Source organism: Narcine bancroftii, chromosome 1 (assembly GCF_036971445.1).
Source record: "Narcine bancroftii isolate sNarBan1 chromosome 1, sNarBan1.hap1, whole genome shotgun sequence".
Classification (NCBI taxonomy): Eukaryota; Metazoa; Chordata; class Chondrichthyes; order Torpediniformes; family Narcinidae; genus Narcine; species Narcine bancroftii.
Window position 1 is genome coordinate 439,150,336 of NC_091469.1, and position 23,217 is coordinate 439,173,552.

General features: G+C 45.6%; 1 protein-coding gene across 5 annotated transcripts in view; it reads left to right on the forward strand.

The window, feature by feature from the left end:
* Positions 1–23,217, forward strand: part of cdk14 (cyclin dependent kinase 14) — a 776,693-nt gene that overhangs the window by 427,181 nt on the left and 326,295 nt on the right. For all 5 annotated transcript variants that reach the window (XR_011350130.1, XM_069914351.1, XM_069914354.1 and 2 more), the window contains one exon: positions 10,463–10,583. Coding sequence is in view for 4 of the 5 variants with exons in the window: in XM_069914351.1 (XP_069770452.1) it covers positions 10,463–10,583 (121 nt within the window). In the remaining variant the exon portion in view is untranslated. The remainder of the gene's footprint in view (positions 1–10,462; positions 10,584–23,217) is intronic.

Below are 23,217 nucleotides of genomic sequence, written 5' to 3' on the forward strand. Positions count from 1 at the left end.
GACCCATCCAGCGCAGCTGGATCTTCAGCAGCGTGGACTCGATGCTGTCGACCTCTGCCATCTCGAGTACTTCGACGTTAGGGATGTAGGCGCTCCAATGGATGTTGAGGATGGAGCGGAGACAACGCTGGTGGAAGCGTTCTAGGAGCCGTAGGTGGTGCCGGTAGAGGACCCATGATTCGGAGCCGAACAGGAGTGTGGGTATGACAATGGCTCTGTATACGACTGTTGTACGACTGTACAACCGGCTTTAATCCACAAAGACTTCCACAGAGCCAGGCTGGCTGTAGCTGCAGTAACTCTGAGTGAGCTTTGGGAGGCTTATATCCCGGACGGTGATTGACACCCGACCGGGTGAGGCTTGATCCCTTCAGGCCGACTGATTGACAGCCGGTCAGCTGTTGTCCTGTCCCCTTACACTCCTGCAGGTTCAGAGGTTGCCTCCTGCAGTAGGCCGCGGTACACTCCTGCAGGTACAGGTGTTGCCCCCTGTGGTAGGCTGGTAGTGTACCACCACATTCACCTCCTTCTTTAAAATTGTCCCGGGGGGGCGCAGTAACAAGGAATCGTACCCCCTATTTACAGGTTGAGATGGTCCGGCAGACTCCGGGGTCTCTGTGAACGTCGTAGGACTGGCTCCTGGTCACTGGTCGGAGGGGAAGTGGGGGGACTGGCGACAGGAGTCTGTGTGACTGGTGTGGTGCTGCACAGAGGGGGGACCAGGGTCAACATATGAGGGTCATATTGGATGGGTGGGGGGGCAGGTTCATTTCCCAGGGCTGAAGCGGACCCCTGGTGGTCAAGGAGGTCCTGCGTTCCCCATAGCTGCCTGGGGATGAGGATGTATGCCTGGTTAGCATTGTCCTGGGCTGGACGATGGCGTGGTGTGGTGGGTGCTCCTGCTGGTGTCAGGTCCCTGGTCGAGACGGTGTCCTCCCTGCCACTGCCGAACCTAACGTAGGTGTAGTTTTTGGTTTGAATGTAGGAGGAAGAACTGCTCAACCATGGCTCCGACCTTGTGTGTCCGTACATGCTTACGCAGGAGCACCGGTCCCGGGGACGTGAGCCATGTTTGGAGGGACATTCCAGTCGCCGACTTCCTGGGGAATGAGAACAGATGTTCGTGAGGGGTCTTGTTGGTAGCCATGCACAACAGTGACCGAATGGCATGGAGGACCTTGGGCAGGGCGTCCTCCCAGTACTACACGGCCCATCCTTTTGATGTGAGAGCCAGGAGGACTTCCTTCCAGTCTACCCTGTTTTCGCTTTCCACTTGCCCATTGCCTCTCGGGTTATAGCTCGTCATGCGACTGGTGGCGATTCCCCTCACCGTCAGGTATTGGCGCAGCTCATCACTCATGAAACTAGAGCCCCCGGTCGCTGTGGATGAAGGCGGGGTTGCCAAACATGGTGAAGATCTGCCCCAGTGCCCTGATAATGGAGGAAGTGGAGGTGTCCGGGCAAGGGATAGTGAAAGGGAAGCGTGAGTACTCGTCCACTACCATGAGGAAGTAGACGATTCGGTTCATGGAAGGCAGGGGCTCTTTGAAGTCCATGCTGAGACGCTCGAAAGGCTGAGTAGCCTTTACAACATGGGCCTGGGGTGGGTGGAAGAAACGGGGTTTACACTCCGTGCAGACCCGACAGGCCTCGCTCATGTCCCTGATGGTGTACGGCAGGTTACGGGGCTTAATGAAGTGGTACAACCTGGTGACACCCAGATGGCAGAGGGACTCATGCAATGCCTGCAGCCTGTCATCGTGAATAGACATGCAAGTGCAAGAGAGAGCATCGGGGGAGTCATTAAACTTTTGGGGGTGGTTCTGTATGTCGTAGCTGTAGGTTGCCAGCTCGACTCTCCAGTGCAGGATCTTGTCGTTCTTGATCTTACTCTTGTGGGTAGTGTTAAACATGAACGCCATGGCCTGCTGGTCCGTGAGGAGGGTGAATCTCCTGCCGGCGAGGTAGTGGCTCCAGTGGCAGACCACTTCCACAATCGCCTGGGCCTCCTTTTCAATGGCAGAATGTCTTAGCTCGGAGCTATGGAGGGTCCTGGAGAAGAAAGCGACGGGGCACCCCTCTTGGTTGAGAGTAGCAGCGAGGGCTACCTCGGAGGCATCATTCTCCACCTGGAAGAGGGAGTCCTCATCCACAGCCTGCATCATGGTGTCTGCGATGTGGATGAAGGCTACCTACGCCTTGGGTGGGAGGAGAAAAGTTGTAGCTTAGGCCAGTGGGCGGACCTTGTCCGAGAAGCGAGCGACCCACTGCAAGTAATAAGAGAAAAGGCCAAGGCAGCTGGGGAAGGTATTAGGCATGGAGGGGAGAAGTAACTCCATTAATGGGTGCATCCTTTCTGGATCTGGGCCGACGACGCCATAAGCCACCATGTACCCCAGGATGGTGAAGCAGGAGGTGCTAAACACACACTTCTCCTTGTTGTAAGTGAGGTTCAGCTCCCCGGCAGTCTGGAGGAATTTCTCTAGGTTAGCATCGTGGTCCTGTTGGTCATGGCCACAGATAGTGACGTTATCCAGATACGGGAACGTCGCCTTCAGCTTGTGCTGGTCTACCATGCGATCCATCTCCAACTGGAAAACAGAGACCCCATTTGTGACCCCAAAGGGAACTCGGCGGAACTGGTAAAGGCACCTGTCCACCTCGAAGGCGGTGTAGGGCTTGTCTTTCGGGTGGATGGGGATTTGGTGATACACCGACTTCAGGTCAATCGTAGAGTAAACCCGGTAGTGGGCTATCTCGTTGACCATGTTGGCGATCCTCGGCAAGGGGTAGGCATCCAGCTGGGTGTACCGGTTGATAGTCTGGCTGTAATGCACGACCATCCTCAGCTTACTTCCCCCTTTGACCACCAGGACGGGCTCTCCAAGGCCTGTTACTGGGCTCTACGACACCTTCCGCCAGGAGTCACCGCACCTCCGCCTTGATGAAGTCTCTGTCTGCGGCGCAATAGCGCCTACTTCTGGCAGCGATCGGCTTGCAGCCTAGCACAAGATGTGGGAAGAGCGCTGGTGGGGTGATGCGCAGAGTGGAGAGGTCGCAAGTTGGCGGGGGCTGGTAGGTTGGCGTGCTGTGTGACGTGAGTGGAGGTTGGGGCCCCCCGAAGGCAAGGGTGACACTCTGCAGGTGGCACTGGAAATCTAGGCCCAGGAGGACTGGGGCGCAGAGTTTGGGCATGACCAGGTGCTTGAACCCTATGTAAGTCTCCCCTCCCACAGTTATATCGGCCGAGCAGCGCCCAAGGGTACTAACAGTCTTATCCTTGGTGGCGAGGGCAATCGAGCAGGTGGTGGGGTAGACTTTTAATCTCAGGGAGTGAGCCACACTCGGGTGAATGAAGCTCTCGGTGCTGCCACTGTCGAACAGGCACTTCATTACCTGCCCGTTGACTTGCACATCCATCATAGTGCACCCGAGGTCATGAGGGATGTCCCTGCTCAGTGTGGTGGCGGCCAGGAACGTCTCGGAGTCGGAGTCATCACTTTCCGGTTGTGCACAATGATTTATCGCATCCGGAGGCGTGGGGAGCGTCGGTAGGGCGGCCTGGTCATCGCCCATGTTGACCACGTCGACATCGGTTGTGGGGTGTGGAGTGCGGTAGCCGATGCCATCGGAGGTGTGGGGAGTGTGGGTATGGCAGCCTGGTCATTGCCCGTGTTGACCACGTTGATGTCGGTCGTGAGGTGCAGCATGCGGTGTGCAGCAGTTGTTGGCACCCGGAGGCGTGGGGAGCATTGGTAGGGTGGCCTGGTCACCACCCGTGCTGACCATGTCATTCTCAACGTTGTCAGGGGCCCTCCGTGTCGGTCACTGCCTGGCCCAAGATGGCGACAGCATGTGGGTACCCGCTGTGTGGCTGGCTTGCTTCCCCAGCCGTTTCTGTTGCGCCGGGGGAAATGACATCATTGCGGCTGGCGGTAGTGACATCATTATGTCAGCCGGAAGTGACATCACACCATGAGCCGGAAGTGACGTTGCTGTAGTTCTGGGCGAGCAGCGTAGGCGAGGGTGGGGGCTGGTCCAGGTGCTCGGGACATGCTGCGACAGTCACTGGTGGGGCTGGATGTTGCACTGTCGAGGTCGAGGAAGGCGGAAGTCATAGCGGGGACAATGGCACACGCACCTGGAGGGGTCCGCAGGGGAGGTGGGGAGGTCATAGAGGGCCGCTGAGCTGCCGGCTGTTTTTGAGAGGCACACTTTAGTGAAGTGGCCTTTCTTGCCGCATCGGGAACAATACTGGTTCCTAGCCGGGCAGTTTTGGCGCTATTGTCGTGATGTTTTTCTCTCTAGCTCGGTCTGGGGCTGCAGCTGCAGTGTGAAAGGGCCATGAGGGAGCCTGGGGGAACCTTGAATCGAAAGCTTTGATCTTTAGGGCTGCTGCTTCCAGGATTTGGACCACTTTCACTGTCTTGGTTAGGGTGTAGATATTGTCTTTCAGCAGCTTCTGCCGGATGGCCCTCGAGTGTAGCCCTCGGACGAAGGTGTCCAGGATCAGCCCCTCGACCTCCTCTGCGCCTACCCCGGGTTCAGCCAGACACGGTCGGGCCAACTCTCGCAGGGTGTCCCAGGTAAGACTCCACCATCTTCCCGGGTTGCTGGGCTCGGGTGTTGAGGAGGAGGTACCTTGCACAGACCGAATTCATGGGGGGCTTGTACAAGTTCTTGAGAGTGTCCATTGTGCTCTTGTATGTGGAGCAGCCTTTGGTTGCCTGGAAGGCGTGGGGACCCAGCTTTGACTGGAGTAGGTCCAATCTCTTCCGATCTGAGTCCAGGATGCCGCCTTCGTGTGCCTCGACGATTGTCTCGACCGCATGCTGCCAGATCACCTAGGCTTCCAGGTGGCGTGGGTCGACTTTGAGGCTCACTTCGCTCAGGAGGTTTTCCATGGCAGCTGTGGGAAAATTTTGTGGATTAAATTGTGGTGTGCTGTTAGCGAGAATCAGGCACACACAAGGTAAAGACTGTACAATAGGCTTTAACCCACAAAGACTACCACAGAGCCAGGTTGGCTGTAGCTGCAGTAACTCTGAGTCAGCTTCGGGAGGCCGGTGTAGGCCTGTATCCCGGAGGGTGATTGACACCTGACCGGGTGGGGCTTGATCCCTTCAGGCCGACTGATTGACAGCCGGCCGGGTGTTGTCCTGTCCCCGTACACTCCTGCAGGTACAAGTGTTGCCCCCTGCAGTAGGCCGGTGGTGTACCACAGACTTAAATTGTGAGAGTGGAATTGAACATACAAAACTTGATTTGTCACCTAGGTATGAATCATCAGCTCTAAAACCTGATTGATGAACCTCTTTCAGGAACTATTTTTGCAAAGAGAAAATCTTGATCCATTTAATCAAGCCAACACCTGATTGCTATTCATGACTGAAATTCCAAGAATGGAGCCCTCTGGATTCCAAATTGTAATATTTTGGAAGTGTGTATGGGAGTGTTATTATTGTGCAGTAGTTAGATAAGGACAATAATGTTTTGAGTAATGGACGGCTAATCCAGAAAGCATAAAATCAAATCACCCATAGCATGAGAATTTGATTTTGTTCAGGAAGTATCAACAAGGATTCAGAATAAAATGCTGTGCAGTTGTTTTAAAAATCCATCCAGCTCACCCATGCCCTTTCAGGAGGGAAATCTACTCTGGACAAATGTGACTCCAGTCCTGGGACAGTTTGATTGTGGTTCTTCATTGCGCTCGTATTTGATGATATGATAGCGTTATACTAGAAAATGCAAGCCAGCGCGAGGATTTGTGGACACATCGAATCCAGGAAGTCTCAAATTATTGACAGGTTTCAGGCAGGAAATTCATCTCTATGTTCCACAACCAAGAGCCCGGTACTGTAACACAAATGGGCTGAGATTTGTCATCACCTCTGCTCGGAAATCAACATGCATATGTTATGACAGATTAGTCAGATTAGTCCTGCTGAAGGAACTCTAAGCTCATTCGGGCTCATGAACCCTTTCATCTCCATGGAAATTTTATGTGTGAGCCAAGAATACAGTAAATGATTATCCAAAAAACACTGCAAGTTGGAAATCTGAAATAACAGAATTACTGTTTCATCAGAACCAATGAAGGCCCTTTTGCCTGAAATGTTCTTTACACAGAAGCCGCTTGATTTTCTTAGATTTTAATGTGGACTATTGTAGTTTTTATTCCTGTCTTATTCTATCCAGATGCAGCAAGTAAGAATTTTGGTGCATATGTAAATTCTACAATGTATACGACAATAAATATCATTATCATTAGAATGTTTCTGAATATTCTTCTTTTCAGAGAGTTTCTAAATCGTCACAAAGGGATCATGGCTTTGACAGTACGGGGTTGCTTTGCCATCAGATAAATTTTCCTTAGCAGTCTTGCAGTCAGGGTTTGATCCAGCCAGTATGTATTACTAGATTCAGTTTTGTCAGAACCTGCCAGGGCATTGCCAATTGAGTCCTTTCAGTAAACAAGTTAAGTGCTGTGGATCCTAACAAGTTAAGTATGGGAAACATTGAGGTGTCTGAGCAAAGACAGAGGATAGACCACAATTCAGAACAGTCATTTCTCTCCAGTTATTTTGCCTTCCTATTATTTTAATAAAGAAAGAAGTAGCCTATGTAGATTTCTTCAAATAAATTATCCATTTTCTTTTGTAATTTGTTAGCCATAGTTATGTTTCAGTCCTCCAAGTAAAACTAGATTGAAAATGATAAACCATGTTAATTATTTCATAATTTTATCTTGAAATACTTGCATAGAAGTTGTGGATATATTGATATGTATTCTTAAGTGTCATTGATGACTTGCTCATAAATTGACATCCTTTTAAATACTTTTATAATTTTTTTTGTGGAAAGGATATTGTAGCTATCTTCCTTTATAATTGCTTGGACAGAATACAGACAGTGTGGTATTGTCTCATTAATGAAAAGTCTGGTTCAAAATAGCATTGAGTTTTTCACTGATTATTTGAACTCTCAAAACAGTAAACTATACTGAAAAAATTAATAAAATGGACAATAAAATGTTAATACATTCAAAAGGATGGTCAAAAAGAATTTTCTGGACCATCTTCATTTTGCTCTGGTCCGACACAGTACAAAAGCAAATTCAAAACTAAATTGTTTCTCTAAGATGGTTGAAAACACAGCTTTTAACCTTGACTGGAAGGCTGTTACTATGGAGACCTACTAATGGGATTAATAAACAATATTTGAGCTGCTGCATTTCTTGCAAAAATATGTTCGCAAGTCATTTTAACCCAGTGGTTTTCATACTGCCCCCAAAACTCACATTCCACCTTAAGCAATCTCTTTGCCATAAGTGCTCTGTGATTAGTCTGTAATTGGTTAAGGTGGTACGTGAATGTAAGAAAAAAATTGAAAACCACTGCTTTAATCATACCTAATTGACTTGTTATGTGCACTATTTCATAAGTCCAAAGGAAATGGGACAATGACAATTTTTCTCAAGCAAAATATTTCAGCAACAATTGGGTCTAGAGCAGTGGTTCTCAACTTCTCTTCCCACTCTCATACCACCTTAAACCATCCCTAACTAATCACAGAGCATTTATAGCAATAGGGATGGCTTAAGGTGGAATGTGAGTTTAAGGGCGCAGTTTGAAAACCATTGTTTTAAACCTTATAGGCATGAATGCAAACACTGAGTAACAGTGTGCAGGACTGTGCCTGGTGCTCAAAATCTTACCCTTAGCAACACACTTAAGATTTACGGAGCTGTAAGAAATGGAGTGGAAATAGAGCAGGAACACAAAGAATAATCTATCATTCAATAATGTAATTGCTGATCTCTTACCATATTGCCACTTTTCATAACTAATCTCATAACCATTCATTCCTATAATATCCAAACAAATGCTTCTAACTTGAATATACTGTCTGAGATAGAACATTTCAAACATTCATAGCCTCTGGGTGAAGAATTTTCTTCTCATCTCTGTCCTGAATGTTTGGCACAATAAGCTTAAAATTTACTTAAATGACAACCCTTCATCCCAAGTATATATTTCCATAGATGGGAAGACCAGATCTCGACTAAATATTGCTCTGCAATTGTCTCACTGGGATTATAGTGACTGGGCAAAATGTCCAATGCACCATTTGATTCCCTAACCATTTATTATATCTGCATTTTAGCTTTGATTCGTGCACAAGGAGACCCAAGTTCTCTGAATATCAATGATTTTCATTCTCTCATTACTTGAAAAAAAATCGGATTTTTTATCATCAGCTGCAATGGTGATTCGCTGAAAGAAATGAAAAGCAAATATTGTGACGCTGGAAATTTGCGACATTAACAGAAATTGCTGTGAACTGTTGGCAAATCAAGCAGCATTTATGGAGAGATGATTGCTTCAGACTTAAGATTGTTTAGTGCTTCTAGCAATTTCTGACTTTGACTTTGCTTAGTCCTATTATTAATTTCTATATCCTTTATTGCAGATTCTGGCAATTCCCCTCCAATGGATCTGTAGATCCTTGTTTTCTTTCTCTGTCTCTCTGTTAAATAATGGAATTACTTTTGCCACTTTCAAATGTCCGCTGCTTTGGAAGATGACATACTGCCTAAAAAAAAAATCTTGGGATTGAAGATTAAATAGATCCTGGTATTTTAATTAACCTTCAGTACCATTAATTTCTCTATGTTGACTAATGCAACTGTCTTTTGGTTCCTTGTTCCATTATATCCTGCTGTAGGCTATTCAATCTGGAAGGTATTTTGTGACTTCTTTATGAAGATGGCCATGAAATATTTAATTCCTCCAATAAATTTCCAATATAATTTCACTTGCCTAAATACATCAAGGATTCACTAACATTTGCTAGTCTTCTCTAGATAACCTTTTACAACCTGTTCTTTTTCATTAAACTACCCTTGTATTCCATTTTCCCTCGATATTTAAGTTCGTTTGAATTCTGAAAATTTCTTTCCCACTGCTCACACTCTCTTTAACCTTCCCTGTTCTCTATGGTTGCACAATCTTTTCTGCAGTTTTCCGTCACACTCTATGTGCTTGAGGTCGATGTAAATGGCCTTTTTTGATGGCTGTTCTTCTCTTAAAATGTAGCACTGAGTCCTGGACTGCTACTGAGCTTGGATGGCGTACTGAGCATCCTGGACAGAGCGAAGCTGGAGAGTGTGCTGTGCCTTCTGTCAAAACTGATCCTGATTATTTTTTCATACTGTTGCTACTGAAGGGCATTTAGAAACAATTACAAACTGAAATAAGCAACTTTAAAAAAATCTTTAAAAGTAAAAGAAATTTGGAAATCATTAGAAATGTTCAGGCAAAATAATGAGAAGAAAAACAATTTGCTTTTTAAGTTGCTGGCTGAATTGTCTTCTGCATAACAGATCCCCCAGCATACAAAGTCCATTGAGTTTTCCCTGTGGAGAACTGCCAGATGTGACCACGAGTCTATGATTGACTTCAGCTTGAGTGATTGAGTGCCACCTCGTCCAGCATAACGGAAATATCATTAACTTCAAAGCAAAAATATTCAAGTTACTCCCGTGTGGGTTACCAAGACTTGCAAAATTTCCAAAATATTTCTGAGCATTAATTAACATCATTGTGATTTATAAAGTCCAGTATGTACTCAGTAGCTCTATCATTATCTGACTCTGAACTATACTTTTAATGTGCCTTTTTATCACAACAGAATATTTTAAGTTAAACCACAATGCTTGAGAAACTCAGCAGTTCAGAGTGTACTTTATATAGCAAAGATGAAGATATGTAAGGAACATTTCTGGTTTGAACCCTTCATCAAGGTATGAACAAAATGTAGGCAGGTGCTCAAACAAAATGGTGGGGGTGATGTAGTGGGGGAGGAGCACAGTCCCACAGGTCGGAGGTAATAGGTGGATAAGGGAGAAAGGGCACACCAGTAAACAGAAGGGGGGGATCACTCTGTGAATGGAGGGGGAAGGTGGTGGAGAGCTGGAGGAAAGAAGACAGAGGGATGGGGAAGAGAGGGAGAATGGGGAATAAGCTAGCAGAAACCAGAAAAGTTAATGCCAGGTGGAAAATTTGCTGTTGTTCCTCCAACTTATGGGTGGTCTTGATTTGACAGTATATGAGGCCATGGACAAACATGTCACCGTGGGAGTTGGTTCAGAATTGAAATGGTTGGCCACTGTGGGAGATCCCTGTCACTGATGCGAACAGAGCAAAAGTGTTCAGCTAGTATTTTAAGGACTATTTATCTGATTCTGCATCTCATTATTTTTAATTTACATATTAATCATCTATGTGAAAATGCTCTTAAGTACAGTATGTTATATAGTACACTGCCAGAACTGTTATCATTGACTGGTCCTGTTGCAAAAGCAATGCTTAGATTTAGTCATGAATGTTAAGAAATGCTTGGCTCTTTGAGAATATTATTCTCTGTGTTAACATCCAATCTTCCATTCTCTTTTCAGGACTTGCCCGAGCCAAGTCAGTACCCAGTCATACCTACTCCAATGAGGTAGTTACCCTATGGTACAGACCTCCTGATGTCCTCTTGGGTTCCACAGAGTATTCCACCTGTCTCGACATGTGGTAAGTACTGTTGTCTGATTAAGGCAATTTCTTTACCTGCTTTTCTTTACGGTTTATGCTGTGACAGATTTATGTTAAAATTGTCATATTGTCAATGTAAAGGCAGACTCGAAATGACTTGCAAGAATTGTTGTTTATTCATATGATAAAGCATTTTTAACATATTACAGACCAATCAGAGAAAAGGTTAATTATTTTACTCCATTATTATTATACTGGAAAACAATTTTTTTTCAAAAGGTGCATCACATAGGAAGTTGGAGAAACATTAATTAACTTTTATTAAATTTAGTATGCTTAATCACATAATGATGCAGATCTAAAATTGCTTTACTACTGATTTTTGTTTGTACTCAGCATCTGATGCCTTTGTGTCAGTGTCCGACAATAGTCAGCCAGCATTCCAGTTGCCCTGATACCAGATTTCCTTGGTTGCAACGTCCGAGTGAAACCTTTCACCATGTTTGTCACAGACTGTACCAAGATCAGCAGGGAAGAAGTCCAAGTGCAAAAGCAGAAAATGAATTTTCAGTGACATGTTGCACTTGATGGTTTTGTATACTTGCAAAAGTATAACAGGAAATCACAAAAATAGGTTATGTCTAAATAACGGTATATAAAAGGAAATTTTAAGGTGATTTTCGTGATCGGCAGCCCACAATCCATAAAATACACCCAAAGATGTTTAGGAAGCAAAATCCCCATTGTCCAGTGTTATTGGTCATAATGACTATCGATTACTCTGGTTGTTGTCATAAAATTTGTTGAAATGCAGTCTAAATTGTAACACATGGTTATTTTTGGCAATGTGTTGGGGTTAACAATTAAACATTTGGATATTTAAAATACATTTGTTTTTTTTTTACAGTGGCTTTAAATATATTGTGCCATTTATTAGAGTAGTAGTTTAGAAGATGCTAATCTGAAATGAACATGTCTGGGAAGAGAGGTTTGATTTCCTACACTTGTGATGAATGTAGTGAAAGAGGGTAATTTCACCAGCTGCTCCAAACTGCAATTTGTGACTGTCGGGAAAGAGTGGGACATCACTAGAAAAAGGCTGGAGGTTATTTTTGTACTTCAGTGAATCCTTTAGAGAATTGAGACAGTAACTAAAGACTAATGTTCCTTAGCTAATGATCTGCATATCAATTAGACTGCCATATTTGCAGAAAACTGGTTTTGAAATGAAAATGGATGAACAGCTAGAAGAGTGCAGATATATTATCACTTTTTCCCATGTTGCATTTAGCTATTCTTTGCCAACTTTTGTGAAGCTACCCTTAAACATATAGTTGCTACCAAAGTTGAGTGTTGTTACATTTGCTGTACATTTCCCGAATTGGCTGCAAGCATGGCTACAGGTAGAGGCCAGGTTTGTGCCAAAGCAAAATAGGGTGCAGTGTGAGAGAAGATTAATTAATAAATATTAGATATTAGGCATATGACCTGAAGGCTGTTTGCTCGTCAAAATTTTATTTGTAAATGGCACAGATGCATTTCTTCGTTTTGTCATTTGCTTGCTGTACAGTAGACCTCACGCTGTCCTTGTTTTCTCATACGATTTGTTATTTCTTTATATGTTGATGTGTCCCCATGAGATCCTTCAAGCAGGTTGCATCTGTGCTGATATCTAGAATATTTACAGATGTCTGGTGCATTGAAAATTCCCATGCTGTCTGTTTACTGCATTATCGTAGCTCATGTTGCTATTAACCTACATCCTCTCATGATCCTAGACATTAGTTTGGAGACACAAGCGATTGCAAATGTTATAATCTGAAGCAAAAAAAAGAATTCAGCAGGTCTGGTAGCAGGATGGTTGACGTTTGGTCATGGCCTGATGTAGCGTCTCAACTTAAATTGTCAACTGTTCCACTGTCTCTACCTGACCCACAGAGTTCCCTCAACCCTTTGCTCAAAATGTTAATTTTCTTTGACTTCTACAAAAGAAAGTCAATAAATATCCATATGAGGCAATTGTAGAGTGCGTCAAAACAACCAAAGACTTGTTGATCCAAACCAAGGCTTTTATTAACTAAAAGACTGGAGAATATCACAAGTAGGTCGACCAGTCCAGAATGACCTGGTCTGGCTAGGAGCAATCCTTTAAGACCTGCCAGTAGGCGTGGCTATGCTCTCAGCCAATCACAGTCATCCTACACTGCCATCTGTACATAGACACATTGGTGATAGAATCTGTACTATCACATTCACCCCTTCTTTGAGAACTGACCCAGGGGTGAATGGAGGGCTGTAAAAGAAGAAAAAGGAAAAAAGGGCCCAGTGGAGGTTAGGGGCTGTACCGGTCATGGTCTGTACCGGTCAGGGGGCTTGGCAATCCGGCATGACCGCCATGGTGCCGGGATTGGGGTCGCTGGAGTAGTGTCGCTGGCAGGCTCGTAGGGTGCGGCCACAGCTTCGCTCAATTCCCCAATGGCGTTGTCAACAGTCTGGCCTGAGCTGGTGGGGTTGTGCTGGTCCCTCTGTTCAAGCACATGACCTGGGGGAGAAGGAATAGGGAGGGGTTGGGTTAAAGGCACTGCTGCACCTGATCCGGCTTGGACTAGGTCCCTTACCGAGACTGTGTCCTCTTGCCCATCTGGGTACTCAATGTAGGCATAATGCGGGTTCGCATGGAGCAGAGTCACTCGGTCAACCAAGGGGTCGTTCTTTGAGTACCGGACATAACATCATAGGAGGACCGGCCCCGGAACCCTGAGCCACGCCAGTATGGTGTTCCCGATTCGGATTTCCTTGGGAAAGAGAACATCTTTTCATGGGGGGTGGCATTGGTTGCGGTGCACAGGAGCGAGCGGATGCAGTGTAGGGCACTAGTGAGCACGTCCTGCCAGCAAGAGGTGGGAAGACCTTTGGACCGGAGTGCAAGCGTAACCTCTTTTCAGATGGTGGCATTCTCTCTTTCAACTTGCCCATTACCGCGTGGGTTAGTTGGTGGTCCTGCTTGAAGCAATACCACGCTCCAGAAGGTACTGCCGCAGCTCTGCGCTCATAAATGAGGACCCCCTGTGACTATGGATGTAACTAGAGTGCCCAAAGATGGTGAAGATGCTGTGCAAGGCCTCTATGACTGAGGAGGCGGTCATGTCCAAGCAGGGCACAGCAAACGGGAAGCGGGAGTACTCGTTGATGGCCATAAAGATGTAGGTATTTCGGTTGGTCGAAAGTAGGGGCCCCTTGAAGTCCACGCTGAGATGCTCAAAGGGGCGGGTGGCTTTGATGACGTGGGTCTTCTCTGGACGGAAGAAGTGGGGCTTATACTCAGCGCACACCGGGCAGGCTCGCGTTGTGGAGCGAATCTCCTCGACTGTGTAGGACAGATTGCGAGCTTTGACAAAGTGCGTGAACCTAGTGACCCTTGGATGACAGAGCACGTCGTGGAGTCTCTGCAACTTGTCCAGTTGTATGTGGCACAAGTCCACCTGGAGAGAGCATTTGGCAGGTCGTTGAGTTTACCAGGCCAATACAGTATGTCATAATTAAAGGTGGAGAGCTTGATTCTCCACCTGGCAATTTTGTCATTCTTGATCTTACCTCGTTGTGTATTGCTAAACATGAAGGAGACTGCGCGTTGGTCGGTCAGCAGTGTAAAGCACCTACCAGTGAGGTAGTGCCTCCAACGACATACTGCTTCGACTATGGCCTGGGCCTCCTTCTTGACAGAGGAGTGTCGGCTCTCAGGACCCTGGAGGGTTCTGGAGAAGAAGGCTACTGGCCAGCCGGCCTGATTCAAAGTGGCTGACAGTGCAAAGTCAGACGCATCACTCTTGACTTGGAACGGGATGGACTCATTGATGGCGTACAGCGTTGCAACAGCGATGCCCGATTTGATGCGGTCGAAGACCGTTCTGGCTTCTGTTGATGGGGGAAGGAGGTGGTCTTGATGAGTGGCTGTGCCTTGTCGGCATAGTGAGGAACCCATTGGGCATAGTAGGAGAAAAAGCCCAGGCAGCGTCTGAGTGCCTTCTGGGTGTGGGGGGGGGGGGGCAAGTCCATGAGGGGATGCATGCGGTCAGGGTCTGGCATGACCTCCCCGTTCTCCACCACGCAACCTAGAATTGCGAGCTGAATGGTCTGGAAGACACACTTGTCGAAATTATAGGTCAAGTTCAGCCGAAATGCAGTCTGAAAAAAATTTTCAAGGTTGGCACCGTGATCCAATGTGTCATGGCCGCAGATGGTGACATTGTCCAAATACAGGAAAGTAGCAGTTAGCCCATTCTGGTCCACCATCCGGTCCATTTCCCACTGGAAGACCACGATGCCATTTGTGACCCAAAAGGGTACCCTGAGGAATTGATACAGCCGCCCATTTGCTTCGAAGGCCGTGAAAGGTCGGTCTTCTTAGCGGATCGGGAGCTGGTGATAGGCCGAACGTAAGTCAATGGTGTAGAATATGCAGTATTGGGCGATCTGATTCACCACATCCATGATCCGTGGAAGGGGATACGCATCAAGAAGCGTGAAGCGGTTGATTGTCTGGCTGTAGTCAACTACCATCCGTGGCTTCTCCCCGTTTTTAACAACCACCACCTGGGCCCTCCAGGGACTCGAGCTAGGTTCGATAATGCCCTCGTACAGCAGTCTGCGCACCTTGCTTGTGATAAATTTCCTGTGATCATAACTATATTGCCGGCTTTTGGTGGCCATAGGCTTCCAGCCAGGGGTGAGGTTTGCGAAGAGTGCTGGCGGAGCAACTCAGAGGGTGGAGAGGCTACAGGTGAGGCCCTGGGGCATGGGGGCGGGTGGCTCGGGCTGCCGCTGGCAGGAGGCTTCCAGGGTGGAGTGGTTACAGACAGAGAGTGGAGCGTGAGGCCCCCCAAAGTGCAGGGAACTGTTTAAAACTGGCATTGAAAATCCAGTCCCAGCAGTGCAGGGGCGCACAATTGGGGAAGGACAAATAGTTTGAAGTCTGTGAACGTGATGCCCTGGACTTTCAGGGTCACCATGCAATACCCCTTTACCCCAGTCGAGAGCGATCTGGTCGCAAATGAAATCTTCTGGGCAGAGGGGAGAATAACCAGTCCACAACGGTGGGCCAGGTCTGGGCGGATAAAATTGTCAGTTGACCCAGAGTCAAATAAGCAATTGGTATAGTGTCCATGCACTTTAATCAGTTCCATTGCTTTTGTGAGGGGATGGGGGAAGTCCTGGTTTAGGGTTACTGATCCAGCGACTTGTAATGGGGACAGTGGAGTCCTGCATGATGACGTCACACAAACAGTTAGACCTGAAGAGACAATGTCGAGGAGTTGGTGTTGCTGCCTGCAGCCTGCTGGGGGTGTCGGCCAGCCAATGGTAAGCATTGGGGGTTGCTGCTTGCTGTCGGAAATTGGGTGGTCAGTCAGGCGGTCGTCGGCAGTCGCAGTGGTGGGTACTGGGTTGGTCACGGTGATGTGTCCCCGGTCAGCAGTGTGTCCCCAGTTGGCAGCATCAGTAGCGGCGGTGGGTGTGGCGTGTCCCTGGTCGTCAGTGGCGGCAGCCCTTGAGGTCGAGGCTGGAGCCTGGTCGGACGTTGATTCGTGAGGGAGGGTGAACGTCATTGCGGTGAGGGTGGGTTGTACCTTCCGTGCTTGGCGTCTGCCCCATGATGTTAGGCGCTGCCACGCAGTGGAGCCCTCGCTCTCATTGGATGAGAGCTCTGAGGAAGAAGTGTTTGAATGGGAGGGTGGCGGTTGGGCTTCACACGAGGCAGTGTGTTTGACGGTGGCCATTTTGGAGTGACAGGCTACAGCAAAGTGGCCGTTTTTAAGGCATTTCTGGCACCTGGATTTTCTCGCCGGGCACTGGGACCTGCTGTGCTTGTCCCTCCCACAGAAATAATACTTCGGGTTCGCATCAGGCAGCATAACAGCAGCCGACAGGCTGTCCGTGTGCCGGGGGGTAGTCGGGTAGAGGGAGGGCATCCTACTCACATCAGAGCATGGGGTCCAGCCCCGAGAGTACACGTTCATACTTAAGACCGCATTCTCCATTGTCTCTGCGATCCAGATCAAGTCCTCTAGGTTTTCTCCCCCGTGCTCTAGCAGGCGCTCCCTCACCTCATTTGATCGAACCTTGGCCACTTAGGCATCCCGAATGAGATCGTCTGTGGTCTCCGCAGCAGTTCTGTTTGTGCAGGCACAGTCCCTGCCCATTGCCCTTAGTGCTTGAATATAAGCTCTACAGGACTCACTGGGCTGTTGCCTCCTTGTTGCAAGTTTGTACCGAGTATAGACCCTGTTCACCGGTCGCTCATAGAGCCCTTTCAGCACCTTCATGACTGCAGCATAAGTGGTCACGTCCTGGACACTCTGGTAGACTCTCGGGGACACCATAGTCATCAATATTAGTAGTGGATAGCTGTCCTCTATCACGGCAGGGTCAGAGAGCTGTAAGTATGTTTTGAAGCTTCTCACCCAGTGCTTAAAGTCATTTGAGGCTGTAGCTGACTGTGGGCCGATGTTGAGGCATTCCAGCCGTAGCAAACGCTCCATCCCTTCAAGCTCCAGTCTTTTAGTTAATAAAAGCCTTGGTTTGGATCAACAAGTCTTTGGTTCTTTCGACGCGCTCTACAATTTTATTAATTAAAAGACTGGAGCATATCACAAGTAGGTCGACCAGTCCAGAATCACCTGGTCTGGCTAGGAGCAATCCTTTAAGACCTGCCAGTAGGTGTGACTACACTCTCAGCCAATCACAGTCCTCCTACATTACAATCTATACATATACACATTGGTGATAGAATCTGTACTATCACAGCAATAACCTATTCACTTGCCTGACTTCAGGACTGTAGTTTTTAAATTCGAGCCCACACAGTGTAGAGCTCGTCGAAAGAACCAAAGACTTGTTGATCCAAACCAAGGCTTTTATTAGCAAAAGACAGGAGCTCTTCACAGGTGGCCGACTAGTTCGGAATAATCCGACCTGGCTAGGGACACAACCCTTTAAGGCCCAGACAGTAGGCATGGCTAAGCTCTCAGCCAATCGCTGTAAGCACAGTCATTACACTCTAGATACTGTAACTATATACATTGGTGATAGGTCTGGACTATCACAGTACCGCCACAATGGTGCCGATATCAGAAAGTTTATATTTCTTTGCTCACATATTTATATTGGCTTTGGTCAAGACAAGTAAATTTAATAGTAAAATTATAGCAATTCAATTTTCTTCATATAACACATTTCTGGACAACTTACAATGCAGCTTTCTGTCTTGAAAATTTTCATTGTATCACTAATTATCATCAACATGAACTATATGGCAAAGTTCTTCTCAAATGAATTAGATAATATTGATTGGAGCTATATGCTATCCCCACGGACATAAAAATTGTGGTACATTTTGGAAATGTGTCACTCATTTCAGGACAGTTTAATCTTCTATTTGGTGAAATTTAACAAACAAAGTGTATGAGAGCGGGTTATTTGGCAGAATCAAAGAACTTTGGATGATCTATGGACCGATGGTACAGCTTCAAATGGAAAAATATTGTTTCATGCCATTTAAAATCCGGGTTCTGTAATTCTGCATAAATACTGTCAAAGCTATTTTTGGACAATTCGAACAAGTTACTAGGGAGCTTTTGTTCTTTCATTTTCAACTTTTAACAATTAACACTGCATGAAAGTATTAGGACCAAAAATGAATTAAATAATTGTAAGGATCTTAGAAACATTTAGGTGGTTATGGCGACCCCCTCACAGGGGCAGAGGACCCGGCAGGCATTGGGAGTGGACGGAACTGATGTGGTAGGAATGTGAGGATGCCGCAACAGGAGAAGGCAGCAGAGGAGACCCCAGAATTGAGCAGGAGCTTACCTGGTAGGAGGTGGAGAGCGATGGTGAGAAGGGGTCGTCAGAGAGAGACATAGAGCCTAGTAGACTTCATGATCAGCAGAGAAAGAAGAGGCCAGAGGATGTGGGTAGCTCCAGCTAGAGAGAATCAGAAGAAGAGGAAGAAATAAAGAGAGAAGGAGAAGAAACAGAAAAGACAGACTGTGGGGTTAGAAAGATTGAGGTGGGGGGGGGGATATCAAGGGGATGGGGCCAACCAACCAAGAATTATTGTTTGCCATTCTATAAATGAAAAAAAAACTTTGATGGGAGGGGGGTGGTAATGAAATTAAAGAATGGATAGGCTAACCACGAGTTTCTGTGATGGAGGACAGAATGAAAAGAATAAAGGAGAGTATGAAGACGAGAGAGAGTGAGTGGGAAACATGGGAGAAGGAGAAGAAAGGAATCTGGGGAAAAGATGGACACTGGAAAATTATCGTAGAAGAAATAATATCAAGGTTGTGGGGCATAGTGGGAGGACGCCGGTGGGTTTTATTAAAAAGTGGATTCCAGAGGTGTTGGTAGGGAACAAAATTGGTAATTTGGAAATTGAAAGGGCCCACCAGTCTCCAATCACTCCCCCCCACCACCCCCCAAGACCAGCTCCGGGTCAAAAACTCTGCTCGGTCCTGGTCAAGCTACTTCGCTTCCAGGACAGAACATAAGAAATAGGAGCAGGAGTAGGCCATTGGGCCCGTCGAACCTGCCCCACCATTCATTGAGATCGTGGTTGATCTGATCATTGACTCAACTCCGCCTACCCACCTTTTCCCCTTATCCCTGAATTCCTCTTTTATGTAAAAATCTGTCTAACTGAACATTAAATATGTTTAATGAAGTAGCCTCAACTGCTTCGCTTGGCAGAGAATTCCACAGATTCACTGCTTTCTGGGGGAAAAAACAGTTTTTCCTCATCTCTGTCTTAAAGCTTTAATCTTGAGGCTCTGTCCCCTAGTTCTGGTCTCACCTTCCAGTGAAAACAATTTTCCTGCCTCTATCTTATCTAGCACTTTCATAATTTTATATTTCTATAAGATCTCCGCTCCTTCTGAATTTGAATGAGTATAATCCCAGACGATTTAGTCTCCTCCTAGGTCAACCCCCTCATCTCCGGGATCAACCTGGTGAACCTCCTCTGGACTGCCTCCAAGGTCACTATATCCTTCTTCAAGTATGGAGATTAGAATTGTACACCGTACTCCAGGTACGGCCCCACCAGTACCTTGTATAGTTGCAGCATGACCTCTGTGTTCTTGAATTAAATTCCCCCAGTGATGAAGGCCAACATACCATTTGCCTTCTTAATAACCTGACAGGGAGGAAATTTTACGGGCAATAGTGAAGGAGAGAGGAGGTCTGATAGTGTGGAAGGGGCATAGGGTGCTCTTTTTCCCTGATATTAGTACAGCACTTGTTAGTTGCAGGAAAGAATTTGATGCAGTCAAATTAATAAGGCCGGGAGGGGATAAAAAAAAAAATTCAAAGACACCAAGGAGGCAATGGATTATGTGAAAAAGGGGATATGTTCATGGTAACTATGATTGAGGATGATTATAATGGATTATGTGGTTATATACAAGTTATATTGTTATATGGTTAAGCTGATTGGGGATGATTATAATGGACTGTGGGGTTGTATATAAGTTACATTGTTACATGATATATGGTTATAGTGTTTGTGTTATACTGTTATATTCATTATTAAAGTTGATTTAAAAAGGGGATAAAGAGAGCACGGACAAGGAAAGGAGGGACAGAATAGGAGGTGGATGAGGGTGTCAGGCACAATTGACAATAATGGGATAAATGGCACCAGTTATGGGGATGTATTGCCAGAAGGAGTGGGTGAGGTGGAAAGGAGGGAGGTGGAGGGATATGCAGTACTTTTTGCCATCTCAGGGTTGTTGGTTTTAGTCTTTTATAGATTTTTTTGAAGAAAGGATTGTTTTGGGGCTTTTTATGCATTTTGTTTGGAATTATTGGTTTTGGTTTCATTAGTTTGTTCAGTTTTTGTTTTACGCATGGATGTCTGTGTGGAAAGTCGAGGCAAGGCAAAAGGGATGGAAGGACAAGGAGGAAGGGGAAGAGGAGGATGAGGAGACACTAGGGTAATGTTTAAATCAATTAAATTTATAAGCTTTAATGTCAATGGGCTAAATGAAAGATGAAAAAGGGTCTTGGCACACCTTTTAAAAAAAACTTCAGACTGACATAAGATGGGTTTTTTTTGCAAGTAGACTACAAATCAGGAATGTGCTGAATTGAAAAGGGGGTGGATGGGCCGGGTGGCAGCATTTTCCTTTAATTTCAGAGCCAGAGGAGTGACAATCTCGATAGGAAAGAATGTTCCAGTGTCGGTCCGAAAGATGGTCGTTGACCCAGCAGGGACATTCATAACGATGCATTGTCAAATATAATCAAAGCCCTGAACACTGATGAATATATATGCCCCAAATTTCGATGAAAAATTTATACTGGAGATATTTTTGAAAGTATAGATGTTTGGAGAAGACTGAATCTGAGGGAAAGGGATTATTCCTTCTACTAAAGGCAACACAATTCCTACACTAGAACTGATTTTTTTTTTAAAGTGTCAGCCCAGTTGGAAAGTAGGATAGTGGAGTCTGAGTTCAAGCCATGGATGCTGTCAGACCATTCACCCCTGACTTTGTCCATTATAATGGCAGATAAGCAAGCTACGGTATATAGATGACACCTAAACTCATTGCTATTGGGAAAACCAAAATTTTGTAGCTTTGTTAGAACTCAGATAGAACTGTTCTGTTAGACAAACTGCCCCTCTACTAACAATATTTTTTTTTAGTTTGGGACATGTTGAAGGCTTATTTAAGAGGCCAAATAATTGGATATAGTATAGGGATAAAAAAGAGGTATATGAAGGAAATTAATAATTTGGAACAGGCCTTAGCTCAAATGGAAAATGATTAGGTTCTGAAGACAAGTACAGGGATTTAGTGAATAAAAAGCTCAAATACAAGTTGTTGCAAACATACAAAATGGAAAGGTTGATTCTAAGATCAAAGCAACCATATTATGAGCTGGGGAAAAGGCTCATAAAGTCTTGTCCTGAAGGTCTCGAAGACAATTAATGTGATTCAAATGGGGGGAAGGAAATATTTCATATATTCCAAAAGAAATAAATTATACACTTTGACAAAAAACTGTATAAATCAGTATCGGTTGGGGGGGGGGGGGGGTGGGTGGGGCTGCTAAATAAATGATTTCTTGCATTGAAATTTCCAAATTTGAATCAGGAAGAGAGAAGGGCTGGATGCCCCCTTCTTGAAAGAAGAGAATGAACACATTCAAAGTATTCTACAGGCAGGTAAATCCCTGGGAGAGGATGGGTTCCCTGTTAAATTTTATAGAGAATTTGAGGACCTTTTAAAGCCCCTTCTTATGAAGGTGGTGGATCAGGCGGCGGAAAAATCAGGTGGAGTCTTTTTCAACAGCAATTATCATGGTGATCCCAAAAAAAAATAAGGATCCATTGAAGCTTGCCTCCTACAGGCCTTATCACTATTGAATGCAGATTATAAAATTATAACAAAAGTGTTGGCCAAATGGTTGGTGAAACATTTACCGAAATTAACAAATCTGGATCAAGCTGGATTCATTTGAAAAAAGTCAAACTGCCAATAATGTAGCTAGATTGCTTAATATAATATATCTGGCACAGTTGTGGATAGACCCAGAGTGGCTGTATCTCTAGATGTGGAGAAGTCCTGTGATTGATTGGAATGGGACTTTCTCTTTAAGGCACTGGAGAAATTTGGACTGGAACAAACATTGATAAATTAGGTGAGAACATTGTTTCACAAACCCCAGGCCAAAACTATCATAAATGGGCAGATGTCTCTAGTATTCTTGAAAATCTAAGTAGATCTAGTAGGCAAGGCTGCCCTTTGTCACCAGCTCTGTTTATATTGGCCATTGAGCTACTGGTAGCAACCATTCGGCAGGATCCAGACATAAAGGAGTTCAAGGTGGACCAGGTAGAACTGGTGAATTAATTTATTTGCTGAGGATGTGTTAGTACATTTGACAGACCCCGGGGAGTCATTGGCTAAATTGAAGACTACACTGGAGGATTATGGGAAGATCTCAGGATATAAAGTAAATATGGACAAAAGTGAGATTATTCCTTTAACTAAAGAGGAAATTCTAGATCCTACCAACAGGAAAGCCAATTTAAGTGGTCATAGGAATTTCATTAAATACCTGGAAATAAGAGTGGACAATGACTTATGCAATGTACATAATTTAATGTCCATTTGCTCCAGAAGATTGAGGTAGATGGAGAGCTCTGCCCATAACATTAGTGGGCACAGTGATTCGTATAAAAATGAAGGTGATGCCAAGACTGCAACATCTTTTTTCAAATTCTGCCCATTCCATTGCCCCCGTGCTTCTTCAAGATGCTCAATGGATGTGTCAGAAACTTTCTGTAGAGTGGGAAGGTGGCCAGAGTCTCCATGGAAAAGTTAACATGGTAATATAAATTAGAGGGCCTAAAACTGCCAGATTTCACGAAATATTATTTGGTATTCCAGGCAAGGTTTATCACCCCACTATTTGAGGGAAGGGGTCCCCTTCCTGGGCTCAAATTGGACTACATGCAATAGGGGAAAGGATAGCAGGAGAGTTTGTATACAAATGGAACACCAAGTTAATTTCCAAAAAAAAATGGTAACCCCATATTAAACCTTGTATGCAAGACAAGGCAAAAAAAAAAATCAATGTATTGGATTGGAAGTGGGGTTGTCTC